This window comes from Sciurus vulgaris (assembly GCF_902686455.1).
Source record: "Sciurus vulgaris genome assembly, chromosome: 16".
In the NCBI taxonomy this organism is placed as follows: Eukaryota; Metazoa; Chordata; class Mammalia; order Rodentia; family Sciuridae; genus Sciurus; species Sciurus vulgaris.
The window spans coordinates 61,329,426-61,352,541 of NC_136477.1; the positions used below are offsets into that span (position 1 = coordinate 61,329,426).

At 45.5% G+C, this 23,116-nt stretch overlaps 1 protein-coding gene across 14 annotated transcripts in view; it reads right to left on the bottom strand.

Moving 5' to 3' along the window:
- MAGI1 (membrane associated guanylate kinase, WW and PDZ domain containing 1) overlaps positions 1–22,377 on the bottom strand; it is a 692,610-nt gene extending 670,233 nt beyond the window's left edge. For 8 of the 14 annotated variants that reach the window (XM_079114364.1, XM_079114363.1, XM_079114368.1 and 5 more), the window contains exon 1: positions 21,422–22,375. In XM_079114364.1, the coding sequence (XP_078970490.1) occupies positions 21,422–21,734 (313 nt within the window). In that variant the 5' untranslated portion in view covers positions 21,735–22,375. Of the gene's footprint in view, positions 1–21,421 lie in introns of all 14 variants that reach the window. The other 6 variants (XM_079114351.1, XM_079114360.1, XM_079114358.1 and 3 more) reach the window with 2 other exon arrangements.
- Between the last annotated feature and the right edge of the window lie 739 nt (positions 22,378–23,116).

Here is a 23,116-nt window from a genome sequence, read left to right on the forward strand (position 1 = left end):
AGCATGCTTTTGTAACAAACCTACTCCTGCAAAGGGAACCCTCCCGGGGAAAAGGGAAAACAGCATGAATCCACTTATGACCCAGTCTTTTTTGTCTGTTTGTTTGTTTGTTTGTGTATGTGTGTGTTTTATACCAGGGATTGAACCCAGGGGTGCTTAACCACTGAGCCACATCCCCAGCCCTTTTTATATTTTATTTAGAGACAGGGTCTCACTGAGTTACTTAGGGTCTCACTGAGTTGCTGACGCTGGCTTTGAACTCTCAATCCTCCTGCCTCAGCCTCCTGAGTTGCCAGTATCACAAGTGTGCCCCACCACTCCCGGCTCCCCATCATCTTTTAAAGATCTCATGCCTTTTGCTTTTAAAAAGGCAACTCTGGTACTGAGAAAAAAGATTTCCCTCAAATACCAGACTGATACTAAGACCCTAAAACAAGAAAATGACCTTCCACATACACATCTATCCAGTATGTACCCTAAAAGAGCTAGCAGTTGGCCCATTCTTGTTCCCCACCCTCAATTCGTGTCACCCAGGCGTAAAGCAGGGTCTGTTACCACCACATATTAGGTAGCTTTGGCCTTCACACTCAGCCAGGACTTTTTTGCACACTGTGGGTCCTCAGGAACCCCCTCCAGGACTCTATGACTTCACAGGTCTGAGCTGGGGCCTTGTGAGCCCCAGAGTCAACAAACACCCTGGATGACTGTCAATCAGGTGCTGTTCTGTGAACCATTCTTTTAGAGCTGGGATATCAGGACAGCGCTGGGCAGGGAGACATGAGTCAGAATGGCTAATGAAGCCACCATCTCCAGACTGCCCAAACTTGCAAACAAACCCCAGGGCCATGCTGATACACTTTCCACTCACCCAAATCCAATTTGTGGGCCGCTGTTTCCAAAGTGGATCCTTCTCTCCCAGCCGCTCTGCCTGCAATGTGTTAGCAGCCATCAGGTGAGTAGGTGGGTCTGGTAACAGGTGCACAGGCCACAAACACCCCCAACACCAGCAGCCTTTTATGAATCTCTCTCCCCCGGCAATGCAGGCAGTGGAGAGACACCCCATGTTTCACTGAACCCCACGCAGGTTCCTTCCACCAAAAAAGACCCCTAAAGGTCATAAGTGACCACATTTCCATCAGCAGCAGCTTCTCACAATTATCTCTAAGATCATTTCTTTCACAGAGAATGGCTGGAACTTAGATTTTCTTGCTAAAATGTCACCGAAACAGAGCTACACTGCATAAGAAAGCCAGGGTCTTTCTCCCTTACGATAGTTAGACACGAATAGGCAAAAGCCAGAAGACACCCCTGTACCTTTGCTGGGTGTCCTTCCCCTGATTTCTCTCTTATAAATTATAATACATGTGTAATACACAAACACTGTGATAACACTGTGCTTCCCAGAGAATTTTCTTTCTTTATTTAATTTTAAAAGAAAAATAGCCAGGTGCAGGGGCACACATCTGTCATCCCAGCGGCTTGGGAGGCTAAGGCAGGAGGATCACAAGTTCAAAGCCAGCCTCAGCAACTTAGTGAGGCCCTAAGCAACTCAGTGAGACCCTTTCTCTAAGTAAAATATAAAAAGGGCTGGGGATGTGGCTCACAGGTTAAGCACCCCTGGGTTCAATCCCCAGCACCAAAAAGAGAAAAGAAAAGATAAAGAAGTTGATTGGCTCACAGATTTAAATGCGCAAAAGGAGGACATGAGCCTGGGCCTCCTATCAGATCAGAAACACGTCACACCTGATGGCCTTTGGCTGGAATGAATGATTACAGAGTTCCCCCCCATTTTTGCTTAGGTAAACTCAACATGAAGAACCCCAAATTAGGCTGGGTGCAGAGGTGCACAACGATAATCCCAGCAGCTCTGGAGGCTGAGGCAAGAGGATTGAGAGTTCAAAGCCAGCCTCAGCAACTTAGCGAGGCCCTAAGCAACTCAGTGAGACCCTGTCTCTAAATAAAATATACAAAGGGCTGGGGATGTGGCTCAGGGGTTAAGTGCCTGGGTTCAATCCCAGCACCAAAAGAATCAAAACCAAAAACATACATTCTGGTGTCTTGAGTACAACAGCTCTTTCTAGAACAGAGAATGCTCAGGGTATGTCTTTGGAAGACAAGACATAAAGGGCAATTCACTTCCTGGGGACAAGAAATACCTTGCTTGCAGGACGTGGTGCACACCTATAATCCCAGCAGCTTGGGAGGCTGAGGCAGGAGGATGACCAGTTCAAAGTCAGCCTTAGCCAATTTAGGGAGGCCCTCAGCAACCCAGAGAGACTCCATCTCTAAATAAAATATAAAAAACGGCTGGGGATGTGGCTCAGTGGTTAATTGCCCCTGGGTTCCATCCCCAGTACCAAAAAAAGAAATTAAAAAATAAATAAATAAATTGACCTAGCTTTTGGCTACATGTCAGGAATGGACATGGGATCCCACTGTCTCAGTTACATATTGCCGTTACGATGCCATAAAATAAACAATCATGAAATCTCAGGCATGCAAAAAAAAAAAAAAGGTGCTAATTATACATGTACACCAAGAACTCATTCAGAGTCAGCTGGGATGCTTGCCGGGTAAGTGCATTACTGGGGATTTGCATTTGGGCATCTCCATGCTCCCCTCTTTAATAAAAAGCCAAAGAAGTACAGAAATTTCACCAAGGATCACCTGCATCATGGAAGATAAGCTTTATGTGCTGGGGATTCTGTGTGCCCCAAAAGTGGTAATCATAGTACAGGAAGTTGATCAGATCACACAGGAGTCTAAACCACAATGCTCTCCTTCGTTCTGTCTCACACATGAAGTTCTGGGTCACGTACAGAACAAACCATCTAAAAACCGAATCCCGACACAGGCTCTGGGAATGCTCCATTCCTGTTTGGTTCCAGAGGGAGGTAAGGGGACCCAAGAAGGAGAGAATGATGCACAAACCAGATCCAAACCCGCCAAAGTGAAAATTCCACACCGGCCTTTTTGCAGCCCATTTTCTAGTTTCTATTTTGTCAAGACCTTTTCCTTCCTTGGCTCCTTGATAGAAAAATTGCTTAGACGCAACTTCTCGTTGGAATTACCTGAACCCTGTTCCTCAGCCTTGCGTAGCAGATCTGGCGCCCAGCGTGAATTATGCAAGGCAGAGCAATCCATTATGCAGGCAGGAAGGCTTGAAAGGCTACAATGGTCTCCATAAAAACAAAATTCTACCACGGAGCACTGGCATTGCAGAACCGGTGCTGACCAGCCTCCGGGATTCATGGTGTTCCAAGGGCCTGCCTCTGCTCTTGGAGAAAAAGTTAGACACCTGACTCATCGGCAGAATGCTCAGAGTTGTGTTATTAGCAACTTTCCTGTGGTATTTCAAACACTCCTAAGTGGTAGACCTAAAGTTCATTCATTTTATTTATTTTATTTTATTTTATTTATTTTATTTTATTTATTTTATTTTATTTTGTGGTACTGGGGATTGAATCCAGGGCACTTAACCACTGAGCCACATCCCCAGCCCTTTTTATTCTTTATTTAGGGACAGGGTCTCACTGAGTTGCTTAGGGCCTCGCTAAGTTGCTGAGGCTGGCCTTGAACTCGTGACCCTCCTGCCTCAGCCTCCCAAGCTGCTGGAATGGCAGGCGTGCGCTCCCCCACCCAGCTCATTCTTTTATTTGAAGGCCATATATTTCACAGTGAAATCAGCTCTGAGGGGTGAATCGATTCTATTCCTGTGTGGGGAATTCACATCCATGTGAATGTCAATTTCAAGATGTGATTTTGCACCCAGTTCTAAGCTTTGGCAGTCTGGGACCCTGAGACAAAATATTCCAAGAATTATGATCAGCTGTCAAAATATACTCTCTCCCCAGCTCCTCATGATCAGAATTGGAAGCTGTCACCAGCTGGGCCTCAATGAACCTACATGAACTAGTTTTAGTGCCAAACTAAACCACTTCCAGAATGTATTATTCATTTCCACACACTTTTCTTGGCCCTTTTTGTGAGCTGGTCATACTATCCTGAGTCCTGAGAATGCAGACGTGAAATAAGAATGTGATTTCTCCTCTTGAAGAAATGAAATGTGACAGCCACCAACGGGCAAAGACAAATGCAGAAAGAAGGGGTTGCAAACGTGTCGCCTGAGAACCAAACGTGGCTCCCAGATGTGTTCTCTAGGGTTCGCCCACGTTTTTGAAAGCACTCTGAACCAACATTTTTAAATTGGCAAAGTTCATTCTTTTAACAACATCCCAGCGTTCTCTTGAAAACTTGTAAGAGCTAGCAATCCTGGGCCCGTGTTATTTAAAGCAGAGTGAGATGGCAATACTTCCCTCTGAGCAAAATAAGCCCTTCCAGTTTACCCCACTCTCCACCACTCCCTAATGCCCTTTAGAATAACTGAATAATGAGCTCATCATGACTGCTATAAAAAAAATAAGTGAAGACCTAGAGGAATCTCACATACATGCAGCAGTCATATAAGTTGAGGGATTCTATGGCAGGTAGTGTAATGAAAGACAGTAAAAGTCTTAAAAAGATGAAATTCATATGAGCCAACTGCTCTACTTCTAGCCACCCTTCCAAAGAAAATGCCAGAAGATGCTCAGCAAAATTCATGAGGATATTTATCAAAATGTTGTATAAAAAAGGGAACTAAGAAAATTTTTAATTATCATGCCTTTTTTTATTAGAGCATTAAATGATACATATTATTTGGCTCATTTTGACAAAATGATACATGTAAGGAATATGATTTCAATCCCCATTGCCCCTGCCCTTCCCCTTCCCCCTATCCTTCTATTGATCTTCCTTTCACTCCTTTATTTATTGTTTTTTGTTGTTGTTGTTATTTGTTTGTTTATTTTTGTACCAGGGATTGAACCCAGGGGTGCTTAATCATCACTGAGTCATGTACCCAGCCCTTTTTAAATTTTATTTAGAGATAGAGTATCACTGATTTGCTCAGGGCCTCACTAAGTTGCTGAGGCTGGCTTTGAACTCGGGATCCTCCTGCCTCAGGCTCCCAAGCTACTGGGATTACAAGCATGCACCACTGTGCTCAGCTTATTTATTTTTGGTTGGTACTTTCTGCACATACCCACAGGCAGAATTCTTTTGGTACATTTACACACTTATGCCACAAGCCATTGTCTAGTCTACTTCATTCCATATTTCCCCCCCTTTCCCTTCCTTCTTCCTGTCTCCTGTTTTCCTACTCTGCCAATCCATCGTATATCTTCATGATATCCAGCCTCCTTTCCTGACACCTTCTTTCCCTTGTTTTGCTCTAGCTTCTACCTCTGAGAGAAAACATTCAGCTCTCGATTTTCTGAGTCTGGCTTATTTCACTTAGCATGCTTTTCTCCATTTCCATCCATTTATCAGCAAACACCATTACTTCATTCTTTTTTATGGCTGAGTAGATCTCCATGGGGTATATATACCAAAATTTATCGATCCCTTCATCTGTTGATGGGCATCTGGGTTGATTCCATAATTTGGCTATGTGAATTGTGCTACGAACATTGAAGGGACTGTATCCTTAGAGCCTGCTGGTTTTAGTTCTTTTGGATAGATACCAAGGAGTATATTGAAGAGTACAATAGCTGGGTCATATGGTGGTTCCATTCCTCGTGTTCTGAGGAGTCTCCACACTGCTTTCCAGAGTGTCTGTACTAATTTACAGTCCCACCAGCAATGTAGGAGTGCACCTTGTTCCCCACGGCCTCTCCAGCATTTATTATGGTTGCTGTTCTTCTTTACTGCCATTCTGCCTGGAATAAGATGAAATCTCGTGTGGTTTGGATTTGCATTTCCCTGACTGTTAGAGATGCTGAACATTTTTTCATGTATCTGTTGACCATTTGTATTTCCCCTTTTGAAAAACTTTTTTTTTTTTCCAACTGAAAACAATTCAAGTGCTCATACTCAAAGCATGATTTAACATGTTACCAGATGACCAAAAATAGATCCTACAGCCATCAAAATGACCCATATGCAGTATTTTTAAAAGTCCGGGATATTGGGCCTGGGGCTATAGCTCAGTGGCAAAGCACATGGGAGGCACCAACTTCGATCCTTAGCACCACATAAAAATAAACAGGTAAAATAAAGGTATTCTGTCCATCTACAACTGCAAAAATATTTTTTTTAATTAAATAAAAAAAAAAAAAGGCCATGATATGGGGCTGGGGTTGTGGCTCAGTGGTAGAGCGCTTGCCTAGCACGTGTGAGGCACTGGGTTCCATCCTCAGAATCACATAAACATAAATATATAAAATAAAGTCATTTAAAAAAAGATTTTTAAAACATCCATGCAAAAAGAAAAATCCCAGCAAAACAGCATATACTATATAATCCCATTTTCATAAGAAAACCAAACCTACAAATATCTATGCAAGCGTATGTATGGAGGGATAAAAATACAGTGTTAACACATGCATTTCTCTGGGGTGGGATTATGGGCAATGTGCATATGTTTTCTTTTCATATTAACATCTTTCTGTATTCTACACGTTGTTTAGAGACAGAAAAAGATCTAAATTTCACCGGGGGGGGGGGGGGGGGGGGGGGGGACTGGAAGAGCAAAGACCAACTGCAGATAGGGAGCGATGGTCTAACAGGGTCGCCATACTATTTGAGTTTTGAAAAGATTAGAAACCAAAATCTCCATGCATATGCTTTTTATTTAAAAATATATACATATATGCTCTAACACGGGGGGGGGATTTTTTTTAACAACTTGATCTTGAGCTTTTGAATTCTTAACCAAGTCACACAGACTTCAACAGGCTGATTTTCGGAGGAGGAAATGAACATACTCTCCCTATCAGATGTAAATTCCAAAGTCTCGCCAGGAATCCAGGTGGAGAGACACTAACTCCATTGAAATCAGGCCAAGATGGCACCTCCTCTCATAAGCAAGATGCTCTACCGCTGCACACATCTGGCCAGAATAAAGGCCCGCTCAGACCTTCAACACAATTAATTCAATATTTTCTCCACAGTTCAAAATGCTACAACTGGCAGGCAACCATCTTATATCATCGCGGAAAAGTCAGACATATGGCTAAGTATATTTAATATGCCTTAAAAATAAAATGTGGATTTTCTAGCCAACAAGATCTTAGGCAAGATTTTTTTTTTCAATGCAAAAATTATGCCTACTTGTTACCCTCTGAAGAATTCAACTCAACAGCTATTTCATGGGCACCTACAGAAGGCAGAGATGACACAATACGGAAACCGGGATACTGCCTCCAAGAAGCACAAGATCCAGGACAGAAGACTGTCATGCCAATCTGCAATCGCAAGGCTCTATTGTGGCTCTTGAAATCATCCTGTGCGTGCAAAGTAAGAGCGCCGAGGAGGAAGGAATCAGCAGTGTTGATGAAATAGATCGCAGAGAACAGAAGAAGGAGGCAAATAAGCAGAATTGCTTGAAAATACGGAGTAGCACATTCTGTTTTCTAGCTGGTAAACACTCGGGGAATCCTCTTGCAATTCCGAGGAGCATCTTCAGTGGGGTCACCAGGCATGATGTGCTTGCTGTCTCTGGCAGCAACAGCTCCTGTCTAAAACAGGCGGCCTCCACATTGAACCCCTTCGTGCAACAAGCACTAAAGTACAAAGGACTCCAGGCAATGGGGTCAAGACATTTCTCATGTGGAAACCCAAGGTAAGACTTTTGGAGTCAGGTGACTGTTTGAATCTCACCTTTATCAGCAGTCTGGATGAATAACTTGACCTTTACAGCTAATTTGCTTGCAGCAGAAATGAGAATAAGATCATCTATCCAGGCAAACGCTTTAACCCAAGTCTCAGTGACGTGTTGGAAGATCAATAAATAATACGTACAGCTGGGCACAGTGACTGTAATAAATAATACTAACAGGGTATAATTCCAGGGGCTTGGGAGGCTGAGGCAGGAGGATCACCATTCCAAAGCCAGTCCCAGCTACTTAGGGAGGCCCTCAGCACATCAGTGAAACCCTGTCTCCAAGTAAAAAATTAAAAGGGGATGGAGATGTGGCTCAGTAGTTAAGCACTCCCTGGGTTCAATCCCTGCTACGAAAAAGTAAAGTAAATAAATATATAGTACTTACAATGATTCATCTACCACCCCTAATTCAGATTCCCAGACTAACCGTGAAGTTGTATCTTAAGGTAGGATTTCTCAACCTCACCCTTAGTAAAATTTGAAGCTGTAAGGGTTGAATCGTACATTAGAGGATGGATGTGCTTATGTTTTGGATAGGAGGTGTCCCCAGAAAGCTCCTGTTAATTCAGGAATATTTAGAGGTACAATGATTAGATTTTGAGAGCTGTAACCTAATAGGTCCGTCCAAGTTTGTAAAGACTGACTGGGGGTGACTATAGGCAAGTGGGAGAGACATGGCTGGGGGAGGTGGGTCACTGGGCATGTGCCCTGGAAGGGTGCATCATCCTTGTGGCCCCTTCCCCTGTCTCTCTGCTTCCTGACCCCACATGAGCTGAGCACAGCCCTCCGCAGGGTCCCTCCACCCTGATGTCCTGCCTCACCTTGGGCCCAGAGCAACGCAGCTGCCCGTCCAGGGACTGAGACCTCTGAAACTGTGAGCTTGAAATAAATGTTTCCTCTATGTCATTTTTGAGGGTATTTTGGTCCCAGTGATGGAAAAACAGACTAAAACAGATGTTTAGTGCATCTCTGACCTATTTACTGGATGCCAGTGGCATCCCAATCATTAATGGTGACAACCAAAAAATGTCTCCAGACATGGTCAAATGTCCCCAGGGGGTGGACAAAAAGTGCTCCCACTGGAGATCACGGCTTCAGCGGTGCTCACCGATGTGTCGCATGCATGGCTCAGCTAAAAATGATCACGCTTGCTACGACGTAGGCAGTTTATGGTCCAGGCAGAGCAGGGAGCGCTTTAGGTACAGCAGCTTGTTCCGTCTGCACAGCTGCCCCATCAGGCAGGGAGGATTCTCATTATCATCTGGCAGAACTGATATTCTGCAAGTTCATCTGCCCCTGGTCTCAGCTGGAGGGAGAATCCAGGTGACTTGCCTGCCCAGACATTTTTAGCAAGGGAGCCCAGCCACAGTGCCAGGAAAATCAGAGGATCTCGGAGTCACCCCCTCCAGGTTCACCCATGCTGACACTGGCCAACCTGGGATACTCAAGAACTAAGGAGGTCAACGTGCCCTCCGTCCATGTTGCACCACAATCTGGGGCCCGAGGACAACCCTTAGAATCAAGTCATCACCTGTGACAATGTGGGCTTACTCTACCCTCGCACGGGGGCTTCCTTCCAACCTGGGTAAACCAATCCAGGTGGAGCTGTTTAAAAAGACACCATTTAATATTTAAAACATGTTCAATCTCATTGGCAATTAGAGAAATGCAAATTAAAACTACACCGTCACGCCAGTCAGATGGCAATTATCAAGAATGCAAGGAACAACAAGTGTTAGTGAGGATGTGGGGAAAAAGGTGCACTCATACATTGCTGGTGGGGCTGGAAGAGCCACTCTGAGGAATCTCCATACTTGGAATGGAACCACCATTTGACCCCAAGGACTTAAAATTAGCCTATTATGGTGACACAGCCACATCCATGTTTACAGCAGCTCAATTCACAATAGCTAAGCTATGGAACCAACCTAAGTGCCCTTCAACAGATGCATAGATAAAGAAAATGTGGTATATATACACAATGGAATATTACTCAGTCATAAAGAAGAATGAAATTATGTCATCTGCTAGTAAATGGATGGAACTGGAGACTCTCATGCTACGTGAAATAAGCCAATCCCAAAAAACCAAAGGCTGAATGTTCTCTCCAATATGCGGATGCCAAACCACAGTGGGGGAAGGGAACAGTTCACTGGATTGGTCAGGGAAAGTGAGGGGGATAGAAATGGGAAAGACAGTGGAATGACTGGGACGTCACTTTCCTGAGTTCATATATGAAAATATGACCAGAGAAATTCCACACCACGTCCAACCACAAGAATGAGAAGTCACACTCCATGTATGTATGATATGTCGAAATACATTCTACTGTCATATATAACTAAAAAGAGCAAATTAAAATTTTTTTTAAAAAGACAGCATTTGAATCATGCAGGAACAAAATGAGGGTTTTTTCTAGACCTAAAGAGCTTTCCAGAGAACGATGGGACACAGTCTCCATCTTCAAGAGATTCTCTGTTCTCCCAAGGGCTTTCAAACAGGCAATACTTGAAATAACAGAAGCCAGGTTTCACTGGGCACTTGCTATGCGCCAAGCCCTGTGCCCTGGGTTTTACTTCAATCTCCTTGTTTTATTTCTCTGTTGACCCTACAAAGTAGGTTGTCCGTATCATGCTCATTTTCAGAAGGTGAAATCACAGTGCAAATAGGGAAGGATCTTACCCCAGGGTCACCCAGCTAGTCAAGGAAAAGGCCTGCCTTCTAAGCCACTCACCCTGGGCCTAAAATTGGAATTTGTATCATGTCGATAAATTGCTATCTGTGGATTATTTTATGAGCAGCATGACAGTCCTGTTAATACTGTATGTAGCAATAATTTTGAAACATGGCTTATGATCAGGGCATAATTGCCTTTGATTGCACCAGTATGTCACTGTCCATAAACAGAGTCCTGACTCTTGTTTCCTAACAGACTAAAAGATTAGCCTTATTGTGAAAACATACCAGTGGCCATTACCAGCACACAATGCCTCTGTCTGCAGTAATAGTGAGCCTGATACCTTAGCCATGAGAATGTAATTGTCTTACATAACTCATTGTCATGACTCTGGAGATGGTAACAGGAAAATTACCATCAGGGCATGTGCCTATCATCCCAGCGGCTCCGGAGGCTGAGGCAGGAGGATCATGAGTTCAAAGCCAGCCTCAACAACTTAGTGAGGCCCTAAACAACTCAGGGAGACCCTGTCTGTAAATAAAATACAAAATAGGGCTGGGGATGTGGCTCAGTGGTTAAGTGTCCCTGAGCTCAATCCCCAGTACCAAAAAATAAAAAAGAAAAATAAAAATAAATTGATGGGGGCAGCAGACAGGACTAAAAGACTAGGTCAGTGGCTGGGCTTGGAAAGCAATGCTGTGCACAGGCCTATCCCAGAGTTAAGGTCCTCAGGTTTAAGTCAACCACCTGGGGATCCTTGTTATTGCCATTTCCCAAATCTACCTAACACCTAAACTAAACATTCAGTTACTATTAAGATCAAAGATTCTTCCAGGCAAAAAAGTTGTAAGTACAAGTTAAAAGTGACCTTGTCTTTGACCCCTAAGGAGACTGGAAAGGATTCTAACCTTTTTTTGGGGGGATTGAACCCAGGGGTGCTTAATCACTGAGACACATCCATACCCCTTTTTATATTTTTATTTTGAGACAGGATCTCAATAAGGTGCTTAGGGCCTGGCTAAGTTGCTGAGGCTGGCCTTGAAATTGTGATCGTCCTGCCTCAGCCTCCCAAGTCTCAGGATTACAGAGGTGCACCCTCACTACAAGCCCCTCCTCTCCTTGACAGAAGAACAAGGACCAAATGTACTTCCTTGTAAACCGCTGAACATTAAGACCAATTAAAACAGGCCAGCAACGCTCACTGTCGTCAACTAAACGTTCCTGGCTCAATCAGTTAAGCTCTGATTCACTGCAGTCCTAGACTGTAGACGGTGAACTCATGACGTTTAACGTGCTCCATCGCGAATTAACTACACGTGTTCAGAGACCTTCAGAGGCAGGCCAATGAGCACAGGAGAGCCTTCTCCCAATCCTGATCGTGACAGGAGGCGCTGCACAGACACCGGAGTACCTACTATACACCAGGTACTCTTCCCGGTCCTGGAGAGAGAGCAGAGGGGTCAGCAAGACAAGATCCTGTGGATTCTCAAGGGAACTGAACGGATATGGAAACCAGCCAACATGACAGAGTAAACTAGAGCACAGAAGAGGCAGAGGAGGCAGAGGTGGCCTTGGAGTTACTGTTTCACCACCTTAAAGGTGACATTTGAGAAAGACCTGAAGTGTATGCAGCAAGCCTGAACACGTTTAGGTGGGGACCGCAGGCCATGGAGGGGACAGAGGTACTGTCACAGACCAGATCCTGGAGGCCAGCAGGGAAGAGCGTGGAATGAATGGGCGTCACTTTCCCATGTTCATATGTGAACACACGACCAGTGAGACTCCACACCATGTCCAACCACAAGAATGGGAAGCCACACTCCAAGTGTGTAGGATGTGTCAGGATGCACTCTACGGCCATGTGCAACTAAAAAGAATGAATAAAATTAAAAACAAAAAAAAACAGCTCTTACAGGCCTTGGGACTTTCTGTAAGGACTTTGGCTTTCACTGGGAGATAGGGCCCCCTAGAAATAATGAAATAATGGGTTATTCTGTTATTTAGTTACTGATCTATAAAAAGAAAAGAGTACCTTGTAACCCTAAAAGACAGGTTGGCGGTCCATGTCCCAACGCTGGAAGGTGCCTGTAGAAAAGTCGAGATTCAGAACACAATGGAACTTCTCTGGGACATGGTGCTGTAAAGCGGGAGTTAGGATAAGGGGCTGTCCTGGACGTCCACGGGCTCCCGCATGGAACAAGGACGATGAGACACGGCCCACGGATCCTGGGGCCCGTGGGGGTGAAGTGCAGCGGGCTCCTGTGTTCACTGGGGGTTTTTCAAGGTTACAGATCTCACAGATGAGCTGCAAGAAGACAGGCAGAAAAGCAGTAGCCTACTTTTGGGGGCATGCACGTCAGTCCTTAATGAACGTGACAGCCTGTGTTTCCAGCGCACACAACATCAGCATATCCTGTTACGCGTCGATCGGAACTCAAGGAAAGGACCGCTAACATCACAGGGTGGTGCTTTACGTAAAATAATCACAGTTTATAAAACAACCTCCTCCGTGTAAACCCTTGTGGTGAGGAGATGTCCAATGTTTTCTCTCATAAACCGCTTGATCCCCCTTGGAGATCATCAATTCGGCCATCCAACATCAGCCAGATCTTGAATACCACCCAACACAACGAGCCAAGTGCATGATGCTGCCTCACAAGGTCAAGGTCAAGTTAAGCTATTCCTTAAGTAACACAGCCCATGGTGAAGGGTGGCCACGGGGAAGGACAGGCAGTCCAACCTGTGTGTCCTTGCATGATTTCTTATAAAAGTCACAGAATATCCCACGGTGCCAACTAAAAATATTCCTCTAAGAGGGATCTTTCTGGTGCAGTAGCACATGCCTGTCATCCCAGCAGCTCAGGAGGCTGAGGCAGGAGGATCGTGAGTTTAAAGCCAGCCTCAGCAACTTAGCAAGGCCCTGAGCAACTCAGTGAGACCCTGTCTCTAAATAAAATATAAAATAGGGCTGGGGATGTGGCTCAGTGGTTAAGCACCCCTGAATTCAATCCTCGGTACCCCCCCAACAATAAAAAAGAAGCAAGACAGAGAGAACCAAAACTTGACTGTTGGATTATAGCAGAGATTTAGTTCACTGTTGGTCAAAAGAACTGTACACAGGGACAAGACTATAAGAAAACACAGGTACTGTTATTCTTAATGATATTGACAGAGAGCGGGTCCCCACATCGAGATAAAACTGACAACCCTGTCTGCTGGACATCTGAAATTTCACATCTAAAGATACTCATTCAACTTCAGTCCACAGGCAGAAATACTTGAACAGACTTCATTAAGCTTCGTGGGTCACTGATAGGCCAGTATAAATTAATCAACACAGGAGTCGGCTCAGAAAAAAGCTCCTGATGAGAGAGTAAACCCATGGCCACCCTAAACTAGGGCTGAAGTTGTAACTCAGGGTACAGCACCTGCCTAACACTGGGTTTGATCCTCAGCACCACATAAAAAGACAAATAAATAAAATAAAGGCATTGTGTTCATCTACAACTAATATATATTAATATATATTAACATATGTAGTTAATATATTAATATATATTAGTTTTATAATATATTACTATATATTAGTTATACGTAATATACAAGTAATATATATATGAAAAAAGATCTTAAACTAGAAGATGAATAGGAAGAAAAGAAGTTAATGATACCGTGCACATGCATGACTATATAATAACAAATCCCACCATTATGTACAATGCACCAATAAGAAACATGGAAAACCGGTAAGACTGGTAAATAAAAACCACAGACATGAAAAAGGAGAAATGAGGTAGACAGCCTGGTTGCACCTGTCCTCTGAGTAAGAAGAAACAATGGAAGATCCACTCGAGCCTCCCACAAATTTTAGTGAGCACCTACTATCTGCTGTGTATTATTTTAGGGCTTGGGAAACAGAGAGGGAAGTCAGAGCTCAGTTTCTTGTTTCCATGGAACTGACATTCTAGTGGGAGAGGAAACAGAAAAGAAAAAGACCAAAGATATGTGAGAGGCAAGGCGGCTATGAAGACACAAAGCAGACAAGGAGATGGTTCTGGATGCAGTCCGGGGAACCTCAGGCGGGCTGGGGAGAGCCAGTTATCTGCAGCTCCACTGCAAATCAGGATCTCCCTGCCACCAGATGCTAAATCTTCAGGAGAACCCAAAACACCAAAAGTCAAATGTTCTTGCTGAGATGCAGATGCTAGTCCACAATAAGGTGGGGGTGGGCGTCCTAGAATAGATGGTCACTGGATTAGACAAGGGAATGAAGGAAGGGAGGGGGAGGGGAATGGAAAGACAGTGGAATGAATGGACGTCACTTTCCTACGTTCATATGTGAACACACGACCAGTGAGACTCCACACCATGTCCAACCACAGGAATGGGAAGCCACACTCCATGTATGATGTGTCAGAATGCACTCTACTGCCATGTATACCTAAAAACAACAACAAAAAAACTACAACGTAAAATAAATAAAATTAATACAATATGTACAAAATAAATCTCATGAATTATAGTATCAGAAAAAAAAAAATCCTGGGGAGGAGGACACCAGAAGGTCATTGAAAAGATCAATGAAGTCCTCACTAAAGACACACTAAGTGACCATCTAGGGGAAAAAAGGAAGCAAGCACAGATATTCACAGGAAACAAAACAAGAAAGGGTCCTGTGTCTTTAAAGGCGGGGGAGAAAGTGGCTGGGAGCCAGGCAATGATAGTGCACACTGAAGCTCTGGAGGCTGAGGCAGGAGGATCATGAGTTCACAGCCAGCCTCAGCAACTTAGCGAGGCCCTGAGGAACTCAGCGAGACCCTGTCTCTAAATAAGATACAAAATAGGGCTGGGGATGTGGCTCAGTGGTTAAGCGCCTCTGAGTTCAATCTCTGGTACCAAAAAAAAAAAAAAGTAATCTTGCCAAGAACAAAAACAGACTGATTTTTTAAAGTTTAAGGTTAAAAAAAGTAAATGCATAGCCAGGTGCAGTGGTGCACGCCTGTCATCCGAGCAGCTCGGGAGGCTGAGGCAGGAGGATTGTGAGTTCAAAGCCAGCCTCAGCAACTTAGTGAGGCCCTAAGGAACTCAGTGAGACCCTGTCTCTAAATAAAATTCAAAAAGTGGCTGGGGATATGGTAGAGCGCTTGCCTAGCATTTGTAAGACCCTAGGTTCCATCCTCAATACTGCAAAATAATAATAATAATAATAATTAAAATAAAAGAAAGGAAAAAAAGACCAGGATTATTTTGTTACAGAGCTGCTGCCTACTGTCTAACTGGTCAAAGAAAATATACAACATCAAAACAAAACAAAGAATGAACTATATTCAACTGTGTGTGGTCACGACGTCCTTGCTGTGGTGAGAAGAGTCTGGAAACACTGTTTGGCTTTTAAATTGTGTCCTATTTATTGTCTCCATTCTGCTTCTTGGTTTTTGGCTTTTTTTTTTTTTTTTTTTTTTTTAAGTGTAGGGACAATTTCAGTTCCTGAGTAATTTGCAAAACCACAAAATTCATCTACAAAAATATGAAAGCGTGACCTATAATATACCCATTTAGGAAACTCCCATCGCACCATTTTAAGTCTTTGGAGTCTGGGTTATTCGTGGAAGCACAGCATTTCAGGAGGGCAAAGGACCTGAAGAGAGACACACCCGCTTATTTTGGGCTCAAGGAAACTCAGGCCCAAAAAGTGTGACTTGCCAGAGGTGACAGCGTGCTCTGGAACCCAGGCCACCTGCCCCACTGCATGCCTGTCTTCTCAACTGCAGGCTGTACCTTAGAGCAAGCTCCAGAAACACCGGAGGCTTGTGAGAACACCCCCAGGCTCCACCCCCAGTGTTTCTGACTCAGTAATGAGGTCAGGGAATTTGCTTACCTCACGGGGTCCCAAAGAAAGCTAATGCCACTTGGTCTGGGGACTCCACTATCAGACCCAATGTCCCAGGAATTAAGAGCAAGAAGAGCTTCCTGATCAGACTCAGTTGCATTCCAACTCTCTTTCTGCCACTTCTGGTAGCACTCTTGAAAAATGTACCCGGACACTCTGAAAATCAGTTTCCAACATTTGAGTCCAGTTCAGAGAAATGAAGGAGAGAATGAACACAAACCACTATCTTAGCAGAAAGTTTGACATATTCTGTTTGCTTTTTCTTTTTGTTTTGGTGCTGGACGGGCTTTGCACATGCCAAGCACACGTTGGTGGGACATATTCTAACATAAGAGCTTAAAAAAACAAGAGCTACTAAAATCCAATGAAAACACCTTGCAGACGCTAATTTTCATATCCCACTTGCAATGGAGGCCTTCACTGAGTAGCCTCACTATTGTGGACCCACTTACTTTGCTGTCAAATATATGTATGACTGTGTTAATCAGCTTTCCATCACTGTTACAAAATACCTGAGGTAATAAATTTAAAAAGAAAAAAAAAAAACGAGTTATATACTATACCAAAGTTTCCCTAATTATATTGGTTTTCCCTATTGACACTAGAGAGGTCAAAATTCAAAAGATAAACAAGATCAAAGATTGGAAAATGTTTGGAACTAATGGAACATTAACAGCAGCTTCATTCATAGCAGTTGAACAGGGTAAACATTACAAATGTCCACCAGAAAGCAAAAGGGTAACAAAACTAGTCAGTGTGTACAATGGAATATTATTCAGCAATAAAAAGAAAGGCCAGGCACCGTGACACACACCTCGAACCCCAGTTACTTGGGAGGATGAGGCAGGAGGATTGCAAGTTTGAAGCTGGCCTGGACAACTTAGCAAGACTCTTTCTCAAATTTTTTTAAAAAATTAAAATAGGTGGTAAAGCACCCCTGGGTTCAATCTCCAGTACTACAAAATCAAAAATAAAGAATGATGCACACAACATGAAATCTCCAAAATATTTTGTTCAGTTAAAAAAAAAAAAGGCCAGACAGAGCCAGCGATGTAATCCCAGCAGCAATCCCAGCAGCTCAGGAGGCTAAGGCAAGAGGATCGTGAGTTCAAAGCCAACCTCAGCAACTTAGCGAGGCCCTAAGAAACTCAGTGAGACCCTGTCTCTATATAAAATATACAAAGGGCTGGGGATGTGGCTCAGTGGTTAAGCACCCCTGGGTCCAATCCCTAGTACTTCCCCACTCCCCCCCCCCAAAAATCAGACACCAAAAAGTACATAGTACATGACTTATCTTTTATAAAGTTCAAGAACAGAGAAATCTAGGGTAAAAAGAAATCACAGAGCCTTTGGTAGAGGGAATTAATTGGAAAGAGACAAAGCGGAAATTTCTGGGGTGATGAAAATGTTCTTTGTTTTGATTGTAGCAGTGACAACATGAGCACATACATTTGTCAGAACTCATCAATCAGACACAAGATCTGTGCAGACTTGACTTAAACATTACACAATGTACACATGCAAAGAAACATCCCACAGTAACCGTGATTATGTGCAACTTTTATCTTTTTATGTATCAGTTAAACAATTAATTAAAAATTTAAAAAGATACGGGCACAGTGGTGCATGCCTCCTACTGGGAAAGATAAGACAGGAGGATCGGAAGTTTGAGGTCAGCCTGGGAAACCTGGGGAGACCCTGCCTCAAAATACAAAAATAAAAAGGGCTGGGGGTGTGGCTCAGAGGTAGGGCATGACTGGATTCATGCCTAGGACTGCAAAAACATTTTAAAAGATCATTAGTTGTGCAGTTGGGTAGGGTGAAACACCCCTGTAATTCTAGAGGCTGGGGAGGCTGAAGCATGAGGATCATGAGTTCAAAGCCAGCCTCAGCAACTTAGTGAGGCCCTAAGCAACTCAGTGAGACCCTGTCTCTAAATAAAATATTTTAAAAAGGGCTGGGGTTGTGGCTCAGTGGTTGATCACCTCTGGGTTCAATTCTCACTACCAAAAAAAAAAAAAAAGTTATACATCTTACTATAGTTAAATGATACCTTAATACAAATTTTAAATACCATAATATATATAAATATATACATATATGTATATTTTTAAGGCTTTTTGTGACAAAGAACTATCACAAAGTGAACAACTCCAGCCCAGTAGGTTCATTTCGTTTGATTCCTTCACAATCCAGTCCTGCTTGGTAGAATACCATTTGCTATGGACTATTTTGGTCCATGCATCATTCTAGAGAACTGCCATGAAATAGAATCTCCTCCCACAAGACAACCATGACATTTCCATACCGACAGTATCCACAGTGACCCATGTCCCTGGGAAAGGCTAACTCACACAGAAGTAACATGTTTTTTTTACTGTGTACCAAGGATGAGCCTATCTCCTATGAGTAAGACACTCTATCATAATGTCTTAGTGAGACAGAACTCTGTGATGTAATTAAAAATCACATTCTCACCATGAAAGAAGGAATGGAGGATCGGTAAAATGGTTTCTAGGGCCACCTTCAACTGTAATGAAGTCGTCGGATGAGCTAACTCTGCCCCTGGGATTATTACATGCAGAAGTTTTCACACTGTAGTAGAATCCAGGTATTCAAGTTTCCTAATCAGTATTGTTTCTGATCATCACAAACAGGTCCAAAAGCTGGGCACAGTGGCAGCACACCTGTAATCCAGGTGGCTGGGGAGGCTGAGGCAGGAGGATGGCCAGTTCAAAGCCAGCTTCAGCAACTTAGCGAGGCCCTAAGCAACTCAGGGAGACCCTGTCTCTAAATCAAATACAAAATAAGGCCAGGGATGTGGCTCAGTGGCCAAGTGCCCCTGCGTTCAATCCCTGGTACCCGCACCCAAAAAACATAGGTTCAAAAGCATGCAAACATTTACCCCTGCTGTAAACATCCCTGTGCACTAAGAATAGTCCAGAGTGAAGGGCATTAAGACGGGGAGATGCTGCAGTTTCCTTCAAATGCAGAGGTGTCTGATCCTAAACCTTCTCGATTATCTCATCCAACTTTCCTAAATTCCATCGATGAGGACGCCCTGGGACCAAGTCTCAGAGCCCTCTGACTATTTGTGGAAGGGAGTGGCTCACCCACATAGCATCTTGCACACTACAAATGAGTCGCAATTCAGCACCCATTAAACACCACCAGGCACCCCACTGGATGGACAGGAACCCCTGCCTGTTCATCCTCTGCCTTTACTCCAAAACGGCCCTGGAAGGAGACCTGCAGCTGCTCCCATCAAATGCCTGACACCGTATTTTCTCTGAAATCCCATCAAGTCATCATCATCCGGGTAACTGGCATTAAATTCATAATCCAGGTTGCTGGATAAAGAACTGCTCAAATACAACTCAGACATAAAAATATTAGCTAATCTTTATTGAGCACTTACTATGTACTGGCACCGTTCTGGGCATGTTACCCTTATTAATTTATCGTAAAACCCACAAGCCGGTTTACAGATAAGAACATAAAAATATATCATGGGGCAAGGCAAGGGGACCTCAAGCAAAAAGGGAGATGTGCAGGTGAAGGAATTGGGTCTTTCCCTTCAGTGAGTCCACCACCTGTATAGAAATGAGCACCGAACTGGTGGTTCAAAGTGAAAAAAAAAAAAAAAAAAAAAAACACAGGATACACAGTAAGGGAGCATGGAGGAGGAAATATTTGCTCATCTTTGAAGAATGCTGGAGGGCTTCCTGGAGGAAGTGTCCAGGTGGAAGATAAGGACACAAAGGACAGAGCTTTCTGTTGCTAAATGTCAGCCCTCTCAGTTCTCAAAGCTACCAAAAAGTCAGGCTACCCTGCACCCATCCCCTCCTCCATCTCATCTGGAAGAGGCTTGTTCTAGGAGGGGACCAGCTCAGCCCAGCCCTCCTTTCCTTTGACACATTCCTCCAGCTGCTGCCCTTCCTATGGAAACACATGGAAACTCTTCACCACATTCGGCTTCACCACCTCCTCTGGTGCTTTCATTGAGAACCTGCGACACAGTGCTGGGTGCACAGGGCTCCCTTTCAAGACTTCAGTCATACTCACACGGGTAGATATAGGGACATGCCTTGCCTGTATCCAATTGAGATATAAGGGACCTACCACCAACAGCAGCATCAAATGCATCTTTTAAGAGGCCTTTCCTCCTTTACAGACTTCTGATGGAGGAATCTGCTTTCCTTACCTTCTCAAAATCAGCCCCCCTCCCCCAGTCCCTAAGGATACCCTCCAACCCCTCTCTCCTCCCCGCTTAAAGCTCTGTAGCAAGGGAACACTTCTGGCGGTGGTGTGACCTTGGACAAGTCGTTTAACTAATGTCAGTCCGGGTTTCCTTATTTGCAATATAGTATTTATAAAAAGTCTATCTTAGAATTGTGGATCGGAATGAGATGTGCAAATAAAGCTTTTACAGAGGGTCTCGCCCTAGAAAACCAACAACTGTTATCATCATCATCAATAATGACGACGACGGTGGTGGCAGGGTAAACTTGGACGTGATTCGCGCCGTGAGCGAAACACTCCTCCCCCCTCCCCGCACACCGCGGTGGAGACACATGCGTCATCCAGCTGTGGGGTGAATGCTGGCTCTTCACCCGAGGATTAGGAATCTCCGGGAGGTCACAATAGCCCACCTGGAGGGGATACAGGAAAAAGCTAATTTTCCGGATTGAAGAGATCCAATAAACCGTCGCCCCTCGCCTTACATATACCCAATCACCAGGTCTAGAAACTGAGGAGAGGTGCAAGAATGCCAGAAGCTACTAGCGCTGCATCAGCGTCCAAAAAGCCAGGGACGCGTCCACCATGGCCCCTGTCTCAGTTCCCCAAGTCCGCTTCAGGTTGCGGCGAGACTATGCAGCATTTGGTGGCTGAGATAACAGGTTGCCAAATCAAGCCTGGGAAGCATCGCCCCGCTTCCCGGCGCAAACCCAGCCCCTACCCAAAGGCAGGTGGGCAAACGACCCACCATCTCGCAAGAACTTTATGCATTTCACCACCACTGGGCGCACGGCCTCAACTTCTCTCTGCTGCGCTCCGAGAAGGAAAGCTGGAAATCGAGGTGGTGGGGCACCCCCACAGGCCGCCCCTCGGATCTGGGGGCGCCCCCCAAGGGCACGCCCCGTCTTACCTTGTCTGACGGCTTTGAAGGTGACGGCCTCCTTGCAACTGTCGATGACTCCCAGCACGTCATAGCGGGGCAAACCGGACACCCGGATCCCCTGCACCTCCAGAAGCAGCTCCCCCTCGCTCAGCTTCGGGCCCTCGCCACCGCCGGGAAGCCCCGCCGCCTCTGCGGTCGCCACCGCTCCAACATATGGAAACTCTCCATTCTCCGCGCCCCCCAGCACCGTCACCCCCAGCTCGCCCTGGGGTCCCCGCTTCACGGTGCATTCGTGAACCCTGCTAGTCCAGTGGTTCTTTTTCTGGATCACTTTCGACATGATGAGTTAAACCACTCCTCCAAAAAAAAAAAAAAAAGAGTAAAATGAGAGACAGGTGCCCCCCACAGCACAAGCCCCCAAGCCTCCGCTGGTTCATGGGAGAAACATCTCTCCCCAAATAGCGAGACGGGAGAGAGCAACTTGGCAGCCTCGCTCCCCTGCACACACTCGCGCACTCAAGCCATCATAAAACAAACTTTCTGGGCTTCTCTGCGAGCCCTGCACAGGCGCCCGCGAGCTTTGTTTGCATTCCGGTGCCTCTCGGTCCACGTTCCGGCGCCCGGCCGTGCTCTCCCGGGCCAGAGTCCACTCTGCGCCTCTCCGGTGATTTTTTTTTTTGTTTTTTTCCCCTCTCTTCCTTTCTTTCTTGCCTTTTAGAAATGCGGCGCCTCCTCTTTGCTTCCCGCCCGGCTCGCCTCTCCTCGCTGGCGGGCTGTTCCTGAGGACGAGGGAAGCCCTTCCAGCCAGTTGCTGGGAGCCCTGGAGACGCGGCTGCGGGGCGGGGGTGGAGGGGACAGGAGGGAAGTGCCCGCGGCCCCTTTAAGCAGATACAAAGGCTCGACTTGTTTTGTTACAGTTCATTCTATTCCGCGCCGCGGAGCTCAGCGGCCGGCGAGAGGAGACGCGCGCGCATGCGCCCCGCGGCCGCCTGCCGGCCGGCCGGCCCCGCCCCTCCTCCCCGAAGCCAGAGATTCCTACGTGCTTCCCGTCGGGTCCTAAAGCCGACCTCTAGAGAAGGCCACTTGGCCCTTTTTCCTGCACCCCTGTAATTCTTCCTTCATTTCTTTCAAACCAATCGACTGGGCAAGTGGCTTTGGGGAATAGGGAGGCGCCTAGTGTTTTACCCCAACTGTTTGCAACTTGTGTAACACGGCAGCATGGCTTTGGCGTTCCAAAACCCTTTCAAACAGGTGGGGGTGGGGGAGGCTCGCACACTCGCCCTGGCGCTCACTCACGCACACCAGCACGCCCTCACGCCGGCCCCAGGCCTCCTTGCCGCCCTCGGCCAGTGGCTGGCCACGCTGTCGGTCACCCAGCCCGGCTTGTCCGCCGCCTCCGCCTCATTTCCCTCTAAAACCTGGAACCCACCCGGGCGCGCCTGCTCCCCGCCTCCCCTGCGCCCACGAGTTCAGGTCCTGGCGCGGGGTCTTGGGGGTGTCTGCGACCCTGTGGAGGGAGACGGTGGGTTCCCAAGAGCCCCCCCAACTGAGATCCCCGTGCGCTTCCAACAAGCCCACAGGCACATACACCCGCACCTTTAAACTTTGCGGCCAACTTTTTAGGACATGGGGAAGCCATAGGCGAGGGAGGGAAGCCAAAGTGCCAGTGTGGTCTTGGACCTAAGATGCCCCTGGCTTCCTAACTCTCCTCCCTGCAAAGAC